Raw genomic sequence first — 21,085 nt, 5'->3', positions numbered from 1 at the left:
AACCCTAATTGTAACCCTAAAATGTTTTTTACATTTTTTGTGATAATAATTTGAATACATTTTTTTGTTATAATATTTTAAATTTTTACTACCCTTGTGAGTACTTTTGAAACACACACACACACACACACACACACACACACACACACACACACACACACACACACACACACACACACACACACACACACACGTACAGGCACACCATTTAACTATATTCTAGCTCCTTCATGCCCAGACAGGCCTTGCTGTAAGGCAGTGGGCCCTATTTAATCTGTTTGTAGCTACCTCAATCCACCCATCTCGTTATGAGTTTACATGTGTTCCCACTCAGACATGTGTTGTCCTAGGCCCCATGATTGAGCGGTGATGTCATAGACAGAATGTGCCTCTTGTGTGGTTTTCACACCCTAATGAAATCGTACGCCACGTGTCTATTGGTTGCTGTCGGTTACTCTCTCGGTGACATTTAGTCAAATGTAGACCGCCTCATTCTCAGACAGACAGCACTACAGTACACATGTAATGGAGATGGGGGACATTGAGGGTCAATGAGAACTCTAGACCCAAAATGGCCACTGTATTGCTGTATTAATTCATTCCGGAATCAGTCAGTGTTTTTCCAGTTGCTCAATCTTTCATATGTTATTTATTGGAGGTTTCCATTTTCCGGTGGTCAGGCTGTCAGCTTTGACTGGCTATTTAATTTATGATTGTTCAGAGGGATAAAACTTGACTGGCTGTTAATTTATGATTAGTCCAAGGGGAATAGGGGAGGGTCCAAGGGGATTAAATCCTTGTAATCTGAGCCTAATGGCTGGTTAATGCAGACACGAGGGGCTCAACCCTAAACCATTTAAACACGTCCAGTCTCTGGGGGCCCGATTACCACCCGCAAGTATCCTGGCTAGCTTCCTACTGCCCTCTTGAGAAGATTCAGACACATTTACTAGACAGACACGATCCTCTCAATCCCTATATGACGTGAGACACGTTTGACAGAACCGAAGGTAACAAATTCTAGTACCAAACCATTTTTCATGTTGTAGTATTGGGAAAAGTACCTAAGGTTCGGTATACCGTGTAACGATAGTCTGCAGCGCCCTCAAGATTCTTCCTCAGAAATCACAAGAAAGCACATAAAGGCAGGGAGGAACAGGAACACGGCTGTGAAACGTCAGTCTCATCAGAGAGGTTGGTTTACAGCGCTAGGCTTCCTTTTGGGGGTAACACAGAGGAGAACCACGTACATGCAACATAATGGCCAATCTTAGAGGGAGGCTAGAGTATTGACCTGAATCCAGTTGTTCTTATTAATACCATCTTATAGGAGTGATGGTTTTATTGCAGCTACAGACACCATAGGATACCAAAACTATAATGCTTCCCACTTTATTTCATATCCCTGTCTTCTACTACTGTGTGTTCCATACATTTCAGCGAATAATGTTATAGTGTATATTTTTCCAGTTTTTGGAATTGGACATGAAATTGTTACTCTTTAAAAAAAATACTCTCCTTCAAGACCCTATTCTGCCTATCTGGGTTTGATCGTTTTAGTTAAATAACATCACATTTTACTCGACACCCAGAAGTTGAAAGAAACGACCACATCTGAAGATGGATTCTGTCATTTCATTTCTCAATATGCGTGTTGAGTTCATATCTGTTTGGTTGACTGTATGCCCCTACAGCGTGCAGTGAGTAACTTATTCAATTTCCCAAAGAACATTTCATTAAATCTGGGCGAGATGCTGTTTTCATGACACCAGAGAAATTAAGTGTTTACTGTATGCCTGGACCCAGGACCCGGCTCTGGGCCTAGCTCCAGTCTGTCTGTCAGCAAAAACACGGAGGCATTTTATTAAAAAGTGCCGCTCTGCTCTGCTTGCCTCTGCTGCCAGAAAAGTTACTTCACTTCAGTTGAGAGGGACATTGGTAACTGCTGCGTGGCCATTAATGGAACATAAAAGACATTAGGGTCTGTATTTATAAAGTGCTAGGATCATCGGGATGACCCCCCCCCCCCCGTCCATATAATATTTTTCAATATGTTCTAAAAGGAATGAATGTGGGGAGGAGTATCCTTCCTCCTTTGCAATCCTTTATTTCTTTGAAGGTTATTCCTTAATGGATTTCATGGCGGCTCCTAGGTTTCAAGTTAGCCATTTTCTGATCAGTTTCTTTACTCGTGATTTGAATTTTCTGGTCTGTCGCGACGGCAGATTACACTGAAATCCTTGATAGGGGATAGAGTCGTGCCATGAGAAATTATGCCGGCGTTTGTGCTAATACTGTAACTGAATGCCTGTACGTCACCATGACTATAATGGGAGTAATTGCAAATGCCTTCCGTATAGAATTACACTGAGGGATAATTGCCCTGTATGTATGGGAGTTCATATTGGGATGACAAATCGCTGCATGGTGAATGTACAACACGACTGTTGGCTATTCATTATCACTAGACCTCAGTCTAAGCTGGTTATCACCATGATGGGCATTGTCGTTATAGTACTGTACATTCATGTTCTCATGCAGTTGATCATGTGAACCAATAGGGGCTATCAGGTTCCTCTGCACAGTAAACGTTGGTGAGGAAAAACAAGCTCTGGGTAGTGTTCAGTAGTGCACACCATCGCAAAGTGTTTTGAAACAGATAGTACAAATCTAAAACGTTATTGGACAAATGTGGACAGTCTCTCCCTGTTTCACACCATTTAAAAATGCTTACTCCATACTCAACTGAGCCTGGGTCATTATATTATAATGCCATTTAGCAGATATTTTTATCCAATCAATGCGTGCATACATTTTCCATACGTGTGGTCCCGGGAATCAAACCCACTATCCTGGCATTGCCAGCACCATATAGTGTGTGTGTGTTGAGTAGAGTAGATATTAAAGCTGTCTGATTATACAAATTTCTGACATCTTATTCACTTCTTAATGCATTCTAGGCTTAGGTTTTAAAGAGCTTTATATTGATTGTGATCTATTTTCTGGAATCATCCAGTTACCTTATCCAAGCAACAGTTATCATCATAATGGATTGCTCTTATCAGTCCTTCTCCTACTTCCTCACAGCTGATTGGATAAGGTGCTTACAGTTTGCCTGTGCTAATCCAAACTATTTGTTGTATTATTGTCAGTCTGTTTGTGAGTGCGTGCGTGCGCGGCTGTGTGTGCACCCGCCGGCCCGTGGCTGTGCTTGTGTGTGTGTGTGTGTGTGTGCGCCCGTGGCTGTGCTCGTATGTGTGTGTAGGCGTGGCTGTGTGTGTGTGCCCGCCGGCCTGTGTGTGTGGTCATTGTACAGCCTTTATTACTTCTTTATGGAGCCCTCCTATCAGTCATGGCTGTTTAGTGACTTCAAAGCCTCTCTCAGCCTATTGCGGACAGTCTGAGCACTGATGGAGGGATTGTGTGTTCCTGGTGTAACTCGGGCAGTTGTTGTTGCCATCCTGTACCTGTCCTGCAGGTGTCATGTTCGGATGTGCGATCCTGTGCAGGTGTTGTTACACGTGGTCTTCCACTGCGAGGATGATCAGCTGTCCGTCCTGTCTCCCTGTAGCGCTGTCTTAGGCGTCTCACAGTACAAACATTGCAATTTATTACCCTGGCCACATCTGCAGTCCTCATGTCTCCTTGCAGCATGCCTAAGGCATGTTCACGCAGATGAGCAGGGACCCTCGACATCTTTCTTTTGGTGTTTTTCAGAGTCAGTAGAAAGGCCTCTTTAGTGTCCTAGGTTTTCATAACTGTGACCTTAATTGCCTACCGTCTGTAAGCTGTTAGTGTCTTAACGACCGTTCCACAGGTGCATGTTCATTAATTGTTTATGGTTCATTGATCAAGCATGGGGAACAGTGTTTAAACCCTTTACAATGAAGATCTGTGAAGTTATTTGGATTTTTCGAATTATCTTTGAGAGACAGGGTCCTGAAAAAGGAACGTTTATTTTTTTTCTAAGTTTAGGAACTATAAAGGGTTCTCCTTTGGGGACAGCCAAAGAACCCTTTTAGGTTGTAGATGGCATTTTTTTTATTATAGTGTATCACTGAAATGCTTACTTACAGGCCTTTCCCAACAATGCAGATAGAAACATAGAGATAGAATAGAAGAAAAAAAAATTACACAAGGAATAATAACACAATGAGTAAGGATAACTTGGCTATAAACATGGGCTACCAGTACTTAAGCTGGAGGAACAGGTACATGTTGACTTATAGGCCTTGAAGGCCCAGTGCAGTCAACATTCAGTTTTCCTCTGTCTTATCATATTGTACAACAGCTGATGAAAACTAACACTGTAAAAGTGTGAAAAAATCTAATGGCTGGTTTTAGTCCAACTCTGTGGTTGTATACGTTGCAAAAGACGCTCAGAGGTCTTAAAGCATTGAGTGCCTCCCTCCGATTCAATGACTGGACAGTTAAGTGAATAAAATACACCCGCTGAACCTAATGATAGTGAACTGCCTCTCGTTTGTATGAGTAAAGCACCCTCCTCCTTCTTCGTCTTTATCCTCTCCTTGTTTGCACAATTGCCCCTTGTGGGATAAATAGCCTAAAGTATTTTTAATTGAATTCTCTCTTTCACTCTTTTTCCTCTCTTCCTCCCACCCCTGCTCTCTCGTTCATGCTCCATGCTTCCTATTGACTCATGACAGCCAGTGAAATGTGTGATCTGTGCCAGCAGATCATCGCGCTCGTTGATGCATGTACCAATAGCAATCATCCCACTATCCCATCCTCTCTCTCTCTCTCTCCCTCCCTCTCTCTCTCCCTCCATCAGTGAAGGTGAGAGGTCTTCACAACTTGATTTGTGCTGAATCCTGAGGAGGATATCTTTTTTTGAATACATTTAACTGCCAAAGGCGTCGCCATCCATCGAAAAGTTCTACTTCAGATGATGCATTGACGCATATCACCTGCCCCTTGCCATGTATTGCCGTAGATTCTGTAATTGTATATATTTACAAGGAGATGTTTCGTGGAAGCTTTAAGGTTTAGGTGACATTATACAAGAGTCATTTGGAATGCAGAACTGCAGTGGCACACCTCTAGAGATGTCAAGACTGCTTACAAGGGGAACGCTAAGTATGATTCCTCCTCAGGCTGCACACTCTGTTCACAGGAGATACTGGCACCTCAGTGCCACCATTGTCCCTGCCACACAGGCTCCTAAAACGTGCATATACTCTCAAGTCTTTGATGACAAATAGCAACAGTGCCAGTGGACTTCCTGGCTCTCCCCATTAACACTGCTCATCAGAGCCTGTCTGCGCTGTCACCTCCAGGGCAGCATTATCCTGTAGTGTCGACTGGAAAGGGAGAGTGCCTTTCCAAAATCCTCTGTCCTCAGTACAAAGTATTTTCTGCTTTGCCGGCAATGGCACTGATATCGCTTCGAGTCCTTCCTTGAGAACTACATACAGTATTTACATATTTACAAAAGACTGACAAAGCTATTGTACAGTTCCACTGAATGCTGTTATTGTCACCAAGATATTCAAGTCTTCCTTTGAGAGTTCGATGTTTGCTGGTCAACTAAATAACAAACTGTACAGTCGTGGCCAAAAGTTTTGAGAATGACACTAATATTAATTTTCACAAGATTTGCTGCCTCAGTGTCTTTAGATATTTTTGTCAGATGTTACTATGGAATACTGAAGTATAATTACAAGCATTTCATAAGTGTCGAAGGCTTTTATTGACAATTACATGAAGTTGATGCAAAGAGTCAATATTTGCAGTGTTGACCCTTCTTTTCAAGACCTCTGCAATCCGCCCTGGCATGCTGTCAATTAACTTCTGGGCCACATCCTGACTGATAGCAGCCCATTCTTGCATAATCAATGCTTGGAGTTTGTCAGAATTTGTGGGGTTTTGTTTGTCCACCCGCCTCTTGAGGATTGACCAGAAGTTCTCAATGGGATTAAGGTCTGGGGAGTTTCCTGGCCATGGACCCAAATGTATTGATGTTTTGTTCCCCGAACTACTTAGTTATCACTTTTGCCTTATGGCAAGGTGCTCCATCATGCTGGAAAAGGCATTGTTCGTCACCAAACTGTTCCTGGGTGGTTGGGAGAAGTTGCTCTCGGAGGATGTGTTGGTACCATTCTTTATTCATGGCTGTGTTCTTAGGCAATATTGTGAGTGAGCCCGCTCCCTTGGCTGAGAAGCAACCCCACACATGAATGGTCTCAGGATGCTTTACTGTTGGCATGACACAGAACTGATGGTAGCGGTGATCTTGTCTTCTCCGGACAAGCTTTTTTTCCGGATGCCCCAAACAATCGGAAAGGGGATTCATCAGAGAAAATGACTCTACCCCAGTCCTCAGCAGTCCAATCCCTGTACCTTTTGCAGAATATCAGTCTGTCCCTGATGTTTTTCCTGGAGAGAAGTGGCTTCTTTGCTTCTTGACACCAGGCCATCCTCTAAAAGTCTTCGCCTCACTGTGCGTGCAGATGCACTCACACCTGCCTGCTGTCATTCCTGAGCAAGCTCTATACTGGTGGTGCCCCGATCCCGCAGCTGACTCATCTTTAGGAGACGGTCCTGATGCTTGCTGGACTTTCTTGGGCGTCATGAAGCCTTCTTCACAACAATTGACCCGCTCTCCTTGAAGTTCTTGATGATCCGATAAATGGTTGATTTAGGTGTAATCTTACTGGCAGCAATACCCTTGCATGTGAAGCCCTTTTTGTACAAAGCAATGGTTTCCTTGCAGGTAACTATGGCTGACAGAGGAAGAACAATGATTCCAAGCACCACCCTCCTTTTGAAGCTTCCAGTCTGTTATTCGAACTCAATCAGCATGACAAAGTGATCTCCAGCCTTGTTCTCGTCAACACTCACACCTGTGTTAATGAGAGAATCACTGACATGATGTCAGCTGGTCCTTTTGTGGCAGGGCTAAAATGCAGTGGAAATGTTTTTTGGGGATTCAGTTCATTTGATGGCAAAGAGGGACTTTGCAATTAATTGCAATTCATCTGATCACTCTTCATAACATTCTGGAGTATATGCAAATTGCCATCATACAAACTGAGGCAGCAGACTTTGTGAAAATTAATATTTGTGTCATTCTCAAAACTTTTGGCCACGACTGTATACTGAGGGAACCTATTCTACCTGAGTGGTCATAATAACTCTCTCTTATCTCCTTCTCTCCAGTCGCGGGAGCCCTTGGCGCTGAGTGACCTGAAAGCCGAGGTGTCCCCCCGTATCTCAGCCGAGGACCTCATTGACCTGTGTGAGCTGTCGGTTGGGGGTCAAACCAAGAGGAGCAAGGCCAGCAAGCCAAAGATCCTTGCCGTCGACATCCGCAGCATCGAGGAGTATCCTTCAGTGTGTGTGTGTGTGTGTGAGAGAGAGAGAGGGGAATTAATCAATCAATCTATCGGTTAAATTAATGAAGCCTTTTCTACATCAGCACATTAAGCAGTTCTCACAAAGTGCTTTTACAATAAAACCGAACTGGACCCCAAAGAGCAAGCACAGCAGAGACAGAGGTCTTCAGGACAGATGATTAAAATATGCCTCTTCTACCCCCAGGCTGTTTTGTGTTAGCACAGCACCACATAGAGAGACGAGAGCCCAAGTGTTCTGTTTTACTTTGAAGGGGAATTTATAGCATGTTGTCGTAAAAGATGGGACGTACTGTACCTCTTTTGAATAAATGCATGTGTTATTGGCCTCGGCTATGTCTCCAGAGAAGGGATTGCTACTTAAATATGCTTTTTACCTTCAGGCTGTATTGGTGTTGTGCAGTACCACCACCAGTACAATGTGTGTGTGTGTGTGTGTGTGTGTGTGTGTGTGTGTGTGTGTGTGTGTGTGTGTGTGTGTGTGTGTGTGTGTGTGTGTGTGTGTGTGTGTGTGTGTGTGTGTGTGTGTGTGTGTGTGTGTGTGTGTGTGTGTGTGTGTGTGTGTGTGTGTGTGTGTTAGGCTTGCATGTAGCTTTTAGCTCCATCAAGACTGATCTACTCCATTCACACACTGCTAGGACACAGTCTAAGAAATATTTTCTGTTGGTTCAGTTCAGCCATGGCTTTGTACAGAGTATACATTGGCTGTGTATATGGCTGGTCCTGTGTACAAGAACTGGCTTGCCTTCTGTGCTCTCCTCTATCTGGCTGAGGAGAGTATGGAGGTCTGGAGCGTTAGCTACTGCACCAAATCAAATCAAACTTTATTTGCCTCATGTGCTGAATACAGCAAGTGTAGACTTTACCATGAAATGCTTACTTACAAGCCCTTAACCAACAGAGCAGTTCAAGAAGAGTTAAGAAAATATTTACCAAGTAGACTAAAATAAAAAGTAACACAATAAGAATAACAATAACGAGGATCTATACAGGGGGCACCGGTACCGAGTCAGTGTGCAGGGGTACAGGCTAGTTGAGGTAATCTGTACATGTAGGTGGGGGTGAAGTGACAATGCATAGGTAACAAACGAACAGCGAGTAGCAGCAGTGTACGGGGGGAGGGCAGGGCAATGTAAATTTTCCGGTGGAGATTTTTATTAATTGTTCAGCAGTCTAATTGCTTGGGGGTAGAAGCTGTTGAGGAGCCTTTTGGTCCTAGACTTACTTGGCGCTCCGGTATCGCTTGCCGTGCGGTAGCAGAGAAAGCAGTCCTTCAAATTGTGGGGCTTTCCTCTGACACCGCCTATTATATAGATCCTGAATGGCAGGAAGCTTGGCCCCAGTGATGTACTGGGCCGTTCGCACTACCCTCTGTAGTGCCTTACGGTCAGATGCCGAGCAGTTGCCATACCAGGCGGTGATGCAACCAGTCAGGATGCTCTCGATGGTGCAGCTGTAGAACCTTTTGAGGATCTGGGGGCCCATGACAAATCTTTTCAGTCTCCTGAGGGGAAAAAGGTTTTTGTCGTGCCCTCTTCACGACTGTCTTGGTATATTTGGCCCATGATAGTTTGTTGGTGATGTGGACACCAAGGAACTTGAAACTCTCGACCCGCTCCACTATAGCCCCGTCGATGTTAATGGGGGCATGTTCGGCACGCCTTTTCTGAAGTCCAAGATCAGCTCCTTTTTCTTGCTCACATTGAGGGAGAGGTTGTTGTCCTGGCACCACACTGCCAGTTCTCTGACCTCCTCCCTATAGGCTGTCTCATCGTTGTTGGTGATCAGGCCTACCACTGTTGTGTCATCAGCAAACTTAATGATGGTGTTGAAGTCGTGTTTGGCCACGCAGTTGTGGGTGACCAGGGAATACAGGAGGGGACTAAGTACACGCCTCTGAGGGACCCCACGGTCTGACCCTGAGGAGAATCCATTCGGCCTGTTTATTAGCTACCCCATAGCCTGTTAGCCACCTGCTAGCCTGTTAGCCACCTGCTAGCCTGTTAGCCACCTGCTAGCCTGTTAGCCACCTGCTAGCCTGTTAGCCACCTGCTAGCCTGTTAGCCACCTGCTAGCCTGTTAGCCACCTGCTAGCCTGTTAGCCACCTGCTAGCCTGTTAGCCACCTGTTAGCCACCTACTAGCCTGTTAGCCACCTACTAGCCTGTTAGCCACCTGCTAGCCTGTTAGCCACCTACTAGCAAAAACTACTTGTGTGGGCTAAAGTTACAAAACCTCCACTGGATGGGAGGTTTATGGGTTAACTGAAAAACATTTGGACTTTTTTGTTACAGGGTGGAGAATACCTGTGAAATTCATATATCAGAAGTGTGAGATGCACTAATATGCTCTGCTGATTGGAGAAGCTGCTTTCATCTGCCGGTCAGTCATGGGAATCTATTACTAAAGTGAGACTGCCTGGGTTGTGAATTGACCTTGTACAAGGTAACATTGTTGAAGTCCTTGGAGTAATTCTTCTTGAAAAACCTCCAGCCCTATCACTGGGTGTGAACATGTCTGGCACATTTGACAGCCAATGGACAAAGTTACCCTGGATAAGAGTGTGCTAAGAAAATAAGGAGAGTTAATGTGCAGGGGGTTAGATCTGATTAGAAGTCCAACTTAACCTCTGGTTATAATTACATAGAGTTACCCAGACACTTTTTATTTACGTTTCTTTACCTTTCTCGGAGGAAAGAAAAGGCAGACTCCTTAAGTGGGGTGTGATTTGTTCCCTTGGTGGGTGCGGCTGAATTATTGATTCATTATTGTGTGTGTGTGTGTGTGCATTACACAGCCTAACACACACTCAGCGCACACCCACACTCCCCCATGGATACACCTGATAAGTCCCTTAGATTACAAACGGGTTGCCAGATTCAATAACCCAGTAATCCATCTTGACTATTCATAAAAGTGCAATATCACAAAACCAAAAGACAGTTTGTCTGCACAGATGGACTGTTTGTTTTCTTCTAGTTCTATTTCCCTGACAGTTGTTCAGTTTATCAGGAGTAGACTTTCCAGCACTAAGTAATCAATACTCTTTCATCTTAAAAGTGAGCCACTCTCTCGAGTCATCGTCGGAGGTCAGTGGAATGATAATTGTTTTAGGGGGAGTTAAAGCTCCATTAATCAGAGGGGGATTAGGGGGGAATACTTGGCAACTGTCCTCTCTGACTAAGTCCTCTCCATTCTATAGAGTCCTGATAGACAGCTGTCCCCAGGGCTCCTGACCCAGAATAACAAATAGGGATTTGGGCCACTTAGAGCTGGCTACCCTGCATTGTGATGATTGTGAGATAAAATACAGTATTGGGTCTCCAGTTGGGCACAAAGTTATTCAATTGATCACACCAATCCAGTGTTTTACTAGTGGTTGGTTTCCATGCCTGCATATATTCAAGAATGTAAATGATAATTGAACAGAGTACCAGATTTCAGACTGTAGCTACCTATTTAAGTAGTTAGTGCACAGCTGTTTTAAACAACAGTTGTGTGGACTACCTTACATTTAGGGGTTCTAGAGCAAAGATTCAGTAACTCAAGTTAAATTGACTAAAGTTAAATATGTCAGTGTGTATAATGGCCTCTCTCTTCCCAGGAATCATTTAGTACGTGGCCTAAAATGCTTCAGGAAAGCAGTTGTGCACCATTTGTCTTAAAATTATGTAACGATAATGTCGATAACTACACTCGGAAACGGAGCAAGCCAGAAAATGATTATTACATTTTACAAGTATGTTTTTTTGTTCTTCTCTCTGGCTCGCTTGTGCCTAGCTTTCACTGTTCCCTCAGCACAAGCTGCCTGGCGCTCAGCAGATAGCTAACACTGTTCCCTCAGCACAAGCTGCCTGGCACTCAGCAGATAGCTAACACTGTTTCCTCAGCACAAGCTGCCTGGCGCTCAGCAGATATCTAACACTGTTTCCTCAGCGCGAGCTGCCTGGCACTCAGCAGATATCTAACACTGTTCCCTCAGCGCGAGCTGCCTGGCACTCAGCAGATATCTAACACTGTTCCCTCAGCGCGAGCTGCCTGGCACTCAGCAGATAGCTAACACTGTTCCCTCAGCGCGAGCTGCCTGGCACTCAGCAGATATCTAACACTGTTCCCTCAGCGCGAGCTGCCTGGCACTCAGCAGATATCTAACACTGTTCCCTCAGCGCGAGCTGCCTGGCGCTCAGCAGATAGCTAACACTGTTTCCTCAGCGCGAGCTGCCTGGCACTCAGCAGATATCTAACACTGTTCCCTCAGCGCGAGCTGCCTGGCACTCAGCAGATATCTAACACTGTTCCCTCAGCGCGAGCAGCCTGACATTCAGCAGATATCTAACACTGTTCCCTCAGCGCGAGCTGCCTGGCACTCAGCAGATATCTAACACTGTTCCCTCAGCGCGAGCTGCCTGGCACTCAGCAGATATCTAACACTGTTCCCTCAGCGCGAGCTGCCTGGCACTCAGCAGATATCTAACACTGTTCCCTCAGCGCGAGCTGCCTGGCACTCAGCAGATATCTAACACTGTTCCCTCAGCGCGAGCTGCCTGGCACTCAGCAGATATCTAACACTGTTCCCTCAGCGCGAGCAGCCTGGCACTCAGCAGATATCTAACACTGTTCCCTCAGCGCGAGCTGCCTGGCACTCAGCAGATATCTAACACTGTTGCCTCAGCGCGAGCTGCCTGGCACTCAGCAGATAGCTTACACTGTTCCCTCAGCGCGAGCTGCCTGGCACTCAGCAGATAGCTAACACTGTTCCCTCAGCGTGAGCTGCCTGGCACTCAGCAGATATCTAACACTGTTCCCTCAGCGCGAGCTGCCTGGCACTCAGCAGATAGCTAACACTGTTCCCTCAGCGCGAGCTGCCTGGCACTCAGCAGATATCTAACACTGTTCCCTCAGCGTGAGCTGCCTGGCACTCAGCAGATATCTAACACTGTTCCCTCAGCGCGAGCTGCCTGGCACTCAGCAGATAGCTAACACTGTTCCCTCAGCGCGAGCTGCCTGGCACTCAGCAGATAGCTAACACTGTTCCCTCAGCGCGAGCTGCCTGGCACTCAGCAGATATCTAACACTGTTCCCTCAGCGCGAGCTGCCTGGCACTCAGCAGATATCTAACACTGTTCCCTCAGCGCGAGCTGCCTGGCACTCAGCAGATAGCTAACACTGTTCCCTCAGCGTGAGCTGCCTGGCACTCAGCAGATATCTAACACTGTTCCCTCAGCGCGAGCTGCCTGGCACTCAGCAGATAGCTAACACTGTTCCCTCAGCGCGAGCTGCCTGGCACTCAGCAGATAGCTAACACTGTTCCCTCAGCGTGAGCTGCCTGGCACTCAGCAGATATCTAACACTGTTCCCTCAGCGCGAGCTGCCTGGCACTCAGCAGATAGCTAACACTGTTCCCTCAGCGCGAGCTGCCTGGCACTCAGCAGATAGCTAACACTGTTCCCTCAGCGCGAGCTGCCTGGCACTCAGCAGATAGCTAACACTGTTCCCTCAGCGCGAGCTGCCTGGCACTCAGCAGATAGCTAACACTGTTCCCTCAGCGCGAGCTGCCTGGCACTCAGCAGATATCTAACACTGTTCCCTCAGCGCGAGCTGCCTGGCACTCAGCAGATATCTAACACTGTTCCCTCAGCGCGAGCTGCCTGGCACTCAGCAGATATCTAACACTGTTCCCTCAGCGCGAGCTGCCTGGCACTCAGCAGATATCTAACACTGTTCCCTCAGCACAAGCTGCCTGGCACTCAGCAGATATCTAACACTGTTCCCTCAGCGTGAGCTGCCTGGCGCTCAGCAGATATCTAACACTGTTCCCTCAGCGCGAGCTGCCTGACACTCAGCAGATATCTAACACTGTTCCCTCAGCGCGAGCTGCCTGGCACTCAGCAGATATCTAACACTGTTCCCTCAGCGCGAGCTGCCTGGCACTCAGCAGATATCTAACACTGTTCCCTCAGCGCGAGCTGCCTGGCACTCAGCAGATATCTAACACTGTTCCCTCAGCGCGAGCTGCCTGGCACTCAGCAGATATCTAACACTGTTCCCTCAGCGCGAGCTGCCTGGCACTCAACAGATAGCTAACACTGTTTCCTCAGCGCGAGCTGCCTGACACTCAGCAGATAGCTAACACTGTTCCCTCAGCGCGAGCTGCCTGGCACTCAGCAGATATCTAACACTGTTTCCTCAGCGCGAGCTGCCTGACACTCAGCAGATAGCTAACACTGTTCCCTTAGCGCGAGCTGCCTGGCACTCAGCAGATATCTAACACTGTTCCCTCAGCGCGAGCTGCCTGGCACTCAGCAGATATCTAACACTGTTCCCTCAGCGCGAGCTGCCTGGCACTCAGCAGATATCTAACACTGTTCCCTCAGCGCGAGCTGCCTGGCACTCAACAGATCTTAACAGACGTATTGTCTTTTGTTTTCTTTCTTTCCCCTCATTATGTCAATTTAAGCACTCTTCCAGTTCCCACCCTCCCTGTCTTTCTCCCATTCACCCACCCCCCCCCCCGAGATTGAGTTATTACTTTAATTTGCCTGGCTCGTGATATTTCCTCTCCTCCTCCTTTCTCCTCCCTCCTATTTCTGGATACTGTCTTTGGCAGCCAGAGCAGCTGCTGTCTCATGATAGAAACTTCTGGTAGCCTCTGTTAGGCTGACAGACCAAGGCAGACCCCCTGTCTCAAGTTCACCTCAGACAGACAATGACATGCACACATTAAATGATTACACTCTGGGTGGGGTGTGGTCATGGGGGAGATGCACTGTATACTGTGATGCACTGTATAGTGTACTGTGTCCATGATTGCACTTACCCAGAAGGTATTTTTTAATCAGTGATCTTGTATTGTCTTGTAGTATTCATTATGCATGACTAAACAGAGGTGGAGAAATGATTGATTTAAAGATTTCTTTAGCATCTCTTTCAATCATTTTCCATATTGTGGACATCAAGTATATTTTACACCCAATTGCTCACAGACATTTTAAGTGATATCTGCAATGAATCTGATTGGAGCAAGCAAGCTACCATGGCCTTGGTGTATTAGCTAGCCCTTGACAGGCCTAGTCCACTATAGATCCCTGTATTTTATAATAGACAGACAGTGTGAACACATGGCCTGGAGATGTATTGTCCTGTAAATTTGAACCGACCGCATTCGGAGCCTGAGATTCATCACCGTGTCAGAGCCCCAAATCATATCCAGTTGCATTGTTTTAGGCCCATAACAGTGAAACTGCAGTCTGTGGGACATTTCCCTCCACTCAGTCATGTTCTAATACGGCAGCAGTGTTAAACAGACTTTTATCAGGATGAGGGATTGGAAACAGTTTGTCTCCCTATCCCCACACTGTAAAAAAAAAATATGTATAATGATTTGACATACAATTGTAAGGCAACCTGCTGCAATACGATTGTGAGTTTTCTCAACACACAAAGTTTTTCTTGAGTTTGTTCAACAACATAATTTATTTTTAAACTCACGATCTAATTGCTGCTGGTTGCCATGAAATTATACGTTGAATCAACATTATTTATTAAAAAAATTACAGTGCACATGATACATGTAAAACACTTGCAGAACCTTCAAGAAGTTAAAAGTTAACTTGTGAAATTACGTAACAGTTTAGCTGAACAGCACTATACTGTAGTGTAAGAATCCACATCAGACTTTCATACCCGTAGTGGTATGCAGGGATTTAAACACCTTTATGGAGCTCACGGTATCACTACTGAATGCTAATAGACTTAATGAATGAATTATGATGTTGTTATAATCATAGCCGCGGGAAGTAGGGGTGCCGAGGGTGTGAATGTCTGATGTTTGTCTGAACAAACATCACAAAGTAGTGCACTGGGCCATCTAATAGTCCTGTGTTAGCGGACCAATATAGCCCTCTGCAATACGGACAAACAATCCCCCCCCCCCCCCCCCCCCCCCCCCATGGAAGAAGAAAATCGCAGTACCCCCACCCCTAAACCACTTCCCGCGGCTATGGTTATAATGCAGTGTTTGACATAAGCAAGTATGACCCTCTTCTAATTACTTATTGGTCACCCTAACTTATTGAGGACATTGAGACTTTACATAGACTGGTGTACATTTTAAAGCGTTGTCCCTTAACCCAGGGTGTTCAGCTTCGGCCGAGGCCACATCTCGGGCAGCATCAGCATCCCCTACAGCACGGCGTTCTCTCCGGACGGGGAGCTGGTGCAGTGTCCCGCCACCGGCACCCTCCAGAGCTTCAGGGGACGTGTCATCGTGGTCATCAGCCACGCCATGAAGAGCGCTGCCATGGTGAGAGAAAACACACACACGTTTAGGGATACACAGACATGCATGAACGCAATTGTACACACATTGAACCTTTATTCATGTGGTGAAGTCCCATTGAGACCAATGTCTCTTTTACAAGGGAGCCCTGATTCACAAGTGCATGCATCTGCACACACTCAAACACTGTGTGCACATGTATGCATGTGCACCCTACACACACACATACACACACACACACTGTGTCTGCAGCTAGGACGGTTAACTTGCACAATGAGCAATTTAATTTATTCCACCTAAAAGTTCAACAAACCAGACTGTTTAGGATTCAATTAGGCTCATATTCCGTTCCTCCACAGACCTCCACTCTAAGTCATACGGAAGTCTTGGATTGTTCAATCAGACAGGAGTCCAGTTTGTGTTTCCCCACTGAAATTAGTTCACCTCGTCTATGCTTCAGCTGTTTCTGGGGCAAAGCTATTTACTGTCTTCTCAGCATATTTGTGAACTGTAATTGAAGTGAATCACCATTTTTCCAAATGAAGCATACAAGTATGATTTGGTTCTATTTTTCGCTGTATGGAATAATAAATGATAGTCACATTGCTATTAAAGACCATTCTTAGTTTAATTCACCTCAATATAATCCATATTTAGGTTAATTCACCTCAGTATAATCCATCAAATCAGAATAGTACACCTGAACAATGTATTAGGCTACATGTACTGCAGGTTTAGATATGATTCATGTGACATTCTGTTGCATCACCTTGCATCTCTTCTTGGCAGTTGGCCCTAAGATGACAGTTGGCCTCCTTCGAAGGTTGGCCTTCTTGCCCGGGAAGCCCCAGTTCAGGGGTTATAGTTCTGATCGGATCCTCTCAGATCCACACAGTGATCAGAGGGCTTTAAGAGGGGATATCTGGGATGTCATAACTCCTTAAATCAGCACACAGCGTCACATGAACTAGTATCTGTGCATTAGAGACCTCTCTAACGCCCAGAAAGCTCAGAATCAAACTCCCATTAACCAGCTCTGCAAGCGTTATGTCAAAATATGTTCGTTGATAACCAAATATGGAGTTTCTTTTTCATTTACTTCCGTTACGGTCGGTATGTACTTCCAAAAAGAGAGAATGAGTTAATTATTTGTGGGGTCTAGCATAGAGGTCGACTGATTTTATGATTTTAACGCCGATGCCGATTATTGGAGGGCCAAGAAAAGGCCGATACCGATTTAATCGGCCATTTTTTAAAATATATATATTTGTAATAATGACAATTACAACAATACTGTATAAACAATGAACACTTTTATTTTAACTTAATATAATACATCAATAAAATCAATTTAGTCTCAAACAAATAATGAAACATGTTCAATTTGGTTTAAATAATGGAAAAACAAAGTGTTGGAGAAGAAAGTAAAAGTGCAATATGTGCCATGTAAAAAAGCTAACGTTTAAGTTCCTTGCTCAGAACATGAGAACATATGAAAGCTGGTGGTTCCTTTTAACATGAGTCTTCAATATTCCCAGGTAAGAAGTTTTAGGTAGTAGTTATTATAGGACTATTTCTCTCTATACCATTTTGTATTTCATATACCTTTGACTATTGGCTGTTCTAATATGTACTTTAGTATTGCCAGCCTAATCTCAGGAGTTGATAGGCTTGAAGTCATAAACAGCACAATGCTTGAAGCATTGCGAAGAGCTGCTGGCAAAACGCACGAAAGTGCTGTTTGAATGAACGCTTACGAGCCTGCTGGTGCTTACCATCGCTCAGTCAGACTGCTCTATCAAATCATAGACTTAATTATAACATAATAACACACAGAAATACGAGCCTTAGGTCATTAATATGGTCGATTCCGGAAACTATCATTTCAAAAACAAAACATTTATTCCTTCAGTGAAATACGGAACCGTTCTGTATTTTATCTAACGGGTGGCATCCATAAGTCTAAATATTGCTGTTACATTGCACAACCTTCAATGTTATGTCATAATTATTAAAATTCTGGCAAATTAGTTTGCAACGAGCCAGGCGGCCAAAACTGTTGCATATACCCTGACTCAATTTGACACAATTTGCCTAGTTTAATATTGCCTGCTAACATGAATTTCTTTTAACTAAATATGCCGATTAAAAAATATATACTTCTGTGTATTGATTTAAAAAAAGGCATTGATGTTTATGGTTAGGTACATTCGTGCAACGATTGTGCTTTTTTCTCAAATGCGCTTTTGTTAAATTATCCCCCGTTTGGTGACGTTGGCTGTCTTTGTTAGGAAGAAATAGTCTTCACACAGTTCGCAACGAGCCAGGGGCCCAAACTGCTGCATATACCCTGACTCTGTTGCACAGAACGCAAGGGAAGTGACACAATTTCCCTCGTTAAAAGAAATTCATGTTAGCAGGCAATATTAACAAAATATGCAGGTTTAAAAATATGTACTTGTGTATTGATTTTAAGAAAGGCGTTGATGTTTATGGTTAGGTACACATTGGTGCAACGACAGTGCTTTTTTCGCGAAAGCGCTTGTTAAATCACCCGTTTGGCGAAGTAGGCTGTGATTCAATGATAAATTAACAGGCACTCTAGAAGAAAAAAGAAACGCACACCTATGTAGGCGAGGTGCTGGCTAGCGGAGTAGAAAACTAGAAAATAAAGGAGAGCCGCACACTCTAGGAGCTCAGATGCAAAGATATTTAATTACCAACGTTTCGACAGGCAAGCTGTCTTCATCAGGGTACAATCACAGACACTGCGGGATGACTCGTTTATATATAGTGTCAAGACACACAGGTGTCTGTAATCATGGCCAACAGTGGCCTAATATCATTGGTTAATTACTCATATTAAAACGGCATAGAATGAGCAACATACAATTAATACAAATGGATAGCATACGATCATAGACACACTAAAGACCACACAAGCCGACAAACAACCACAATGGCAAAGTCACAACAAACACAACAATCACAAGAATGGCTTCAGATCAAAGTCCACATTAAGACCGAAGGGAGCAAGGGTCTTTAAATTAAATATCCAAGCAGCCTCTCGTCTTAACAATAAATTATCAAGGTCACCCCCTCTCCTAGGGAGGGTGACATGTTCGATGCCAATATAACGCAAAGATGAAATCGAGTGGCCTGCCTCCAAAAAGTGGGCCGCAACTGGGTAGGTCAAGTTTTTGCACCTAATGGTGCTACGATGCTCTGAGATACGTACTTTTAATTCACGCTTTGTTTTACCCACATAATTTTTACCACAAGGACAAGTTATGAGATAAATAACTGCCTTAGTGGAGCACGTAATAACACCTTTGATTGGGATCGATGTCCCTGTTTGTGGATGTTTGAAGGATCTGCATTTATAAGTGCCATTGCATTGGGCACAGCCATTACACTTATAATTACCATCCAATAGGGGCGCAAATAGACGTTGTTCAGGAATATCTTGGGGGGTTAAATCAGAGTGTACCAATTGGTCTCGGAGATTTCTGCCCCGCGAAAATACGACCAAGGGAAGGTCAGAAAACACATTACCGAGACTATCATCGGATTTAAGAATATGCCAATGTTTGTGAACGATTCCCTTAATTTGTTCAGAGCGCTTTGAATAGCGGGTAGTTAAAATGCAAGAATGCGTCTTTTTGCGAGACTGCCCTTGAAAAAGGCCATGTCTCGTTTTGTTTTGAATTTTCTCAATGGCATTATTAATCTGATCATTTTTGTACCCCCTCTCCTTGAACTTTCTTTGCGTCTCAGCCATATTTCTGTCGAAATCTGATTGTTTTTTGCAAATTCTTTTGATTCGACAGAATTGGCTGTAGGGCAAACAATTTTTCAAGGGAAGTGGGTGACAACTGTCAGCCCTCAACAAACTGTTACGATCAGTAGGTTTCCTGTAAAGATCAGTGTATAGAACATTATTTTCACACAAGATCAGAAGATCAAGAAAACTGATTTGACGTGTATCAGATTGCATAGTAAATCTCAAATGTTCAGAACAGGAGTTAAGAAAATCATGGAACGCCTGGAGCTGTTTTACATCACCCCTCCATAGAACAAAAATATCATCAATATACCGTTTCCAAATAATGATGTTAGGCAAGAAAACATTTTTGAGAGGATTGAGAATAGACTGTTTCTCCATGTAACCAACATACAAATTAGCATAGTTAGGAGCCATGGGGGATCCCATAGCAGTACCCTTCGTCTGAATAAAGAAATCATTTAGAAACATGAAATAGTTGTGTGTAAGTACTATTTCAGCCAATGTTATAATGCATTCACTGGAAGGTAGTTTATTGGGGTCACGTTGCAGAAGAAAATGTTCCATAGCTTCAATACCGCCCTCGTGAGGAATATTAGTGTATAACGACTCAACATCAAAAGTAACTAACAATGTGTTCTCAGGGAGAGGATTCGCTACCCGCTATTCAAAGCGCTCTGAACAAATTAAGGGAATCGTTCACAAACATTGGCATATTCTTAAATCCGATGATAGTCTCGGTAATGTGTTTTCTGACCTTCCCTTGGTCGTATTTTCGCGGGGCAGAAATCTCCGAGACCAATTGGTACACTCTGATTTAACCCCCCAAGATATTCCTGAACAACGTCTATTTGCGCCCCTATTGGATGGTAATTATAAGTGTAATGGCTGTGCCCAATGCAATGGCACTTATAAATGCAGATCCTTCAAACATCCACAAACAGGGACATCGATCCCAATCAAAGGTGTTATTACGTGCTCCACTAAGGCAGTTATTTATCTCATAACTTGTCCTTGTGGTAAAAATTATGTGGGTAAAACAAAGCGTGAATTAAAAGTACGTATCTCAGAGCATCGTAGCACCATTAGGTGCAAAAACTTGACCTACCCAGTTGCGGCCCACTTTTTGGAGGCAGGCCACTCGATTTCATCTTTGCGTTATATTGGCATCGAACATGTCACCCTCCCTAGGAGAGGGGGTGACCTTGATAATTTATTGTTAAGACGAGAGGCTGCTTGGATATTTAATTTAAAGACCCTTGCTCCCTTCGGTCTTAATGTGGACTTTGATCTGAAGCCATTCTTGTGATTGTTGTGTTTGTTGTGACTTTGCCATTGTGGTTGTTTGTAGGCTTGTGTGGTCTTTAGTGAGTCTATGATCGTATGCTATCCATTTGTATTAATTGTATGTTGCTCATTCTATGCCGTTTTAATATGAGTAATTAACCAATGATATTAGGCCACTGTTGGCCATGATTACAGACACCTGTGTGTCTTGACACTATATATAAACGAGTCATCCCGCAGTGTCTGTGATTGTACCCTGATGAAGACAGCTTGCCTGTCGAAACGTTGGTAATTAAATATCTTTGCATCTGAGCTCCTAGAGTGTGCGGCTCTCCTTTATTTTCAAATTAACAGGCACCACATC

The 21,085-nt window shown here is 44.4% G+C and overlaps 1 protein-coding gene across 1 annotated transcript in view; it reads left to right on the top strand.

The window, feature by feature from the left end:
- The window catches only part of LOC120040131 (TBC domain-containing protein kinase-like protein), a gene marked incomplete at its 5' end in the record, with an annotated part of 57,669 nt that overhangs the window by 28,889 nt on the left and 7,695 nt on the right, over positions 1-21,085 (top strand). The window contains 2 exons of the mRNA XM_038985375.1: positions 7,180-7,343; positions 15,515-15,674. Of these exons, the coding sequence (XP_038841303.1) occupies positions 7,180-7,343; positions 15,515-15,674 (324 nt within the window). The remainder of the gene's footprint in view (positions 1-7,179; positions 7,344-15,514; positions 15,675-21,085) is intronic.

The sequence above is a fragment of the Salvelinus namaycush genome, unplaced genomic scaffold (assembly GCF_016432855.1).
Source record: "Salvelinus namaycush isolate Seneca unplaced genomic scaffold, SaNama_1.0 Scaffold326, whole genome shotgun sequence".
Lineage (NCBI taxonomy): Eukaryota > Metazoa > Chordata > Actinopteri > Salmoniformes > Salmonidae > Salvelinus > Salvelinus namaycush.
Note: the sequence above shows the minus strand (reverse complement) of the source record. Positions and strands in the feature narration are given on the sequence as shown.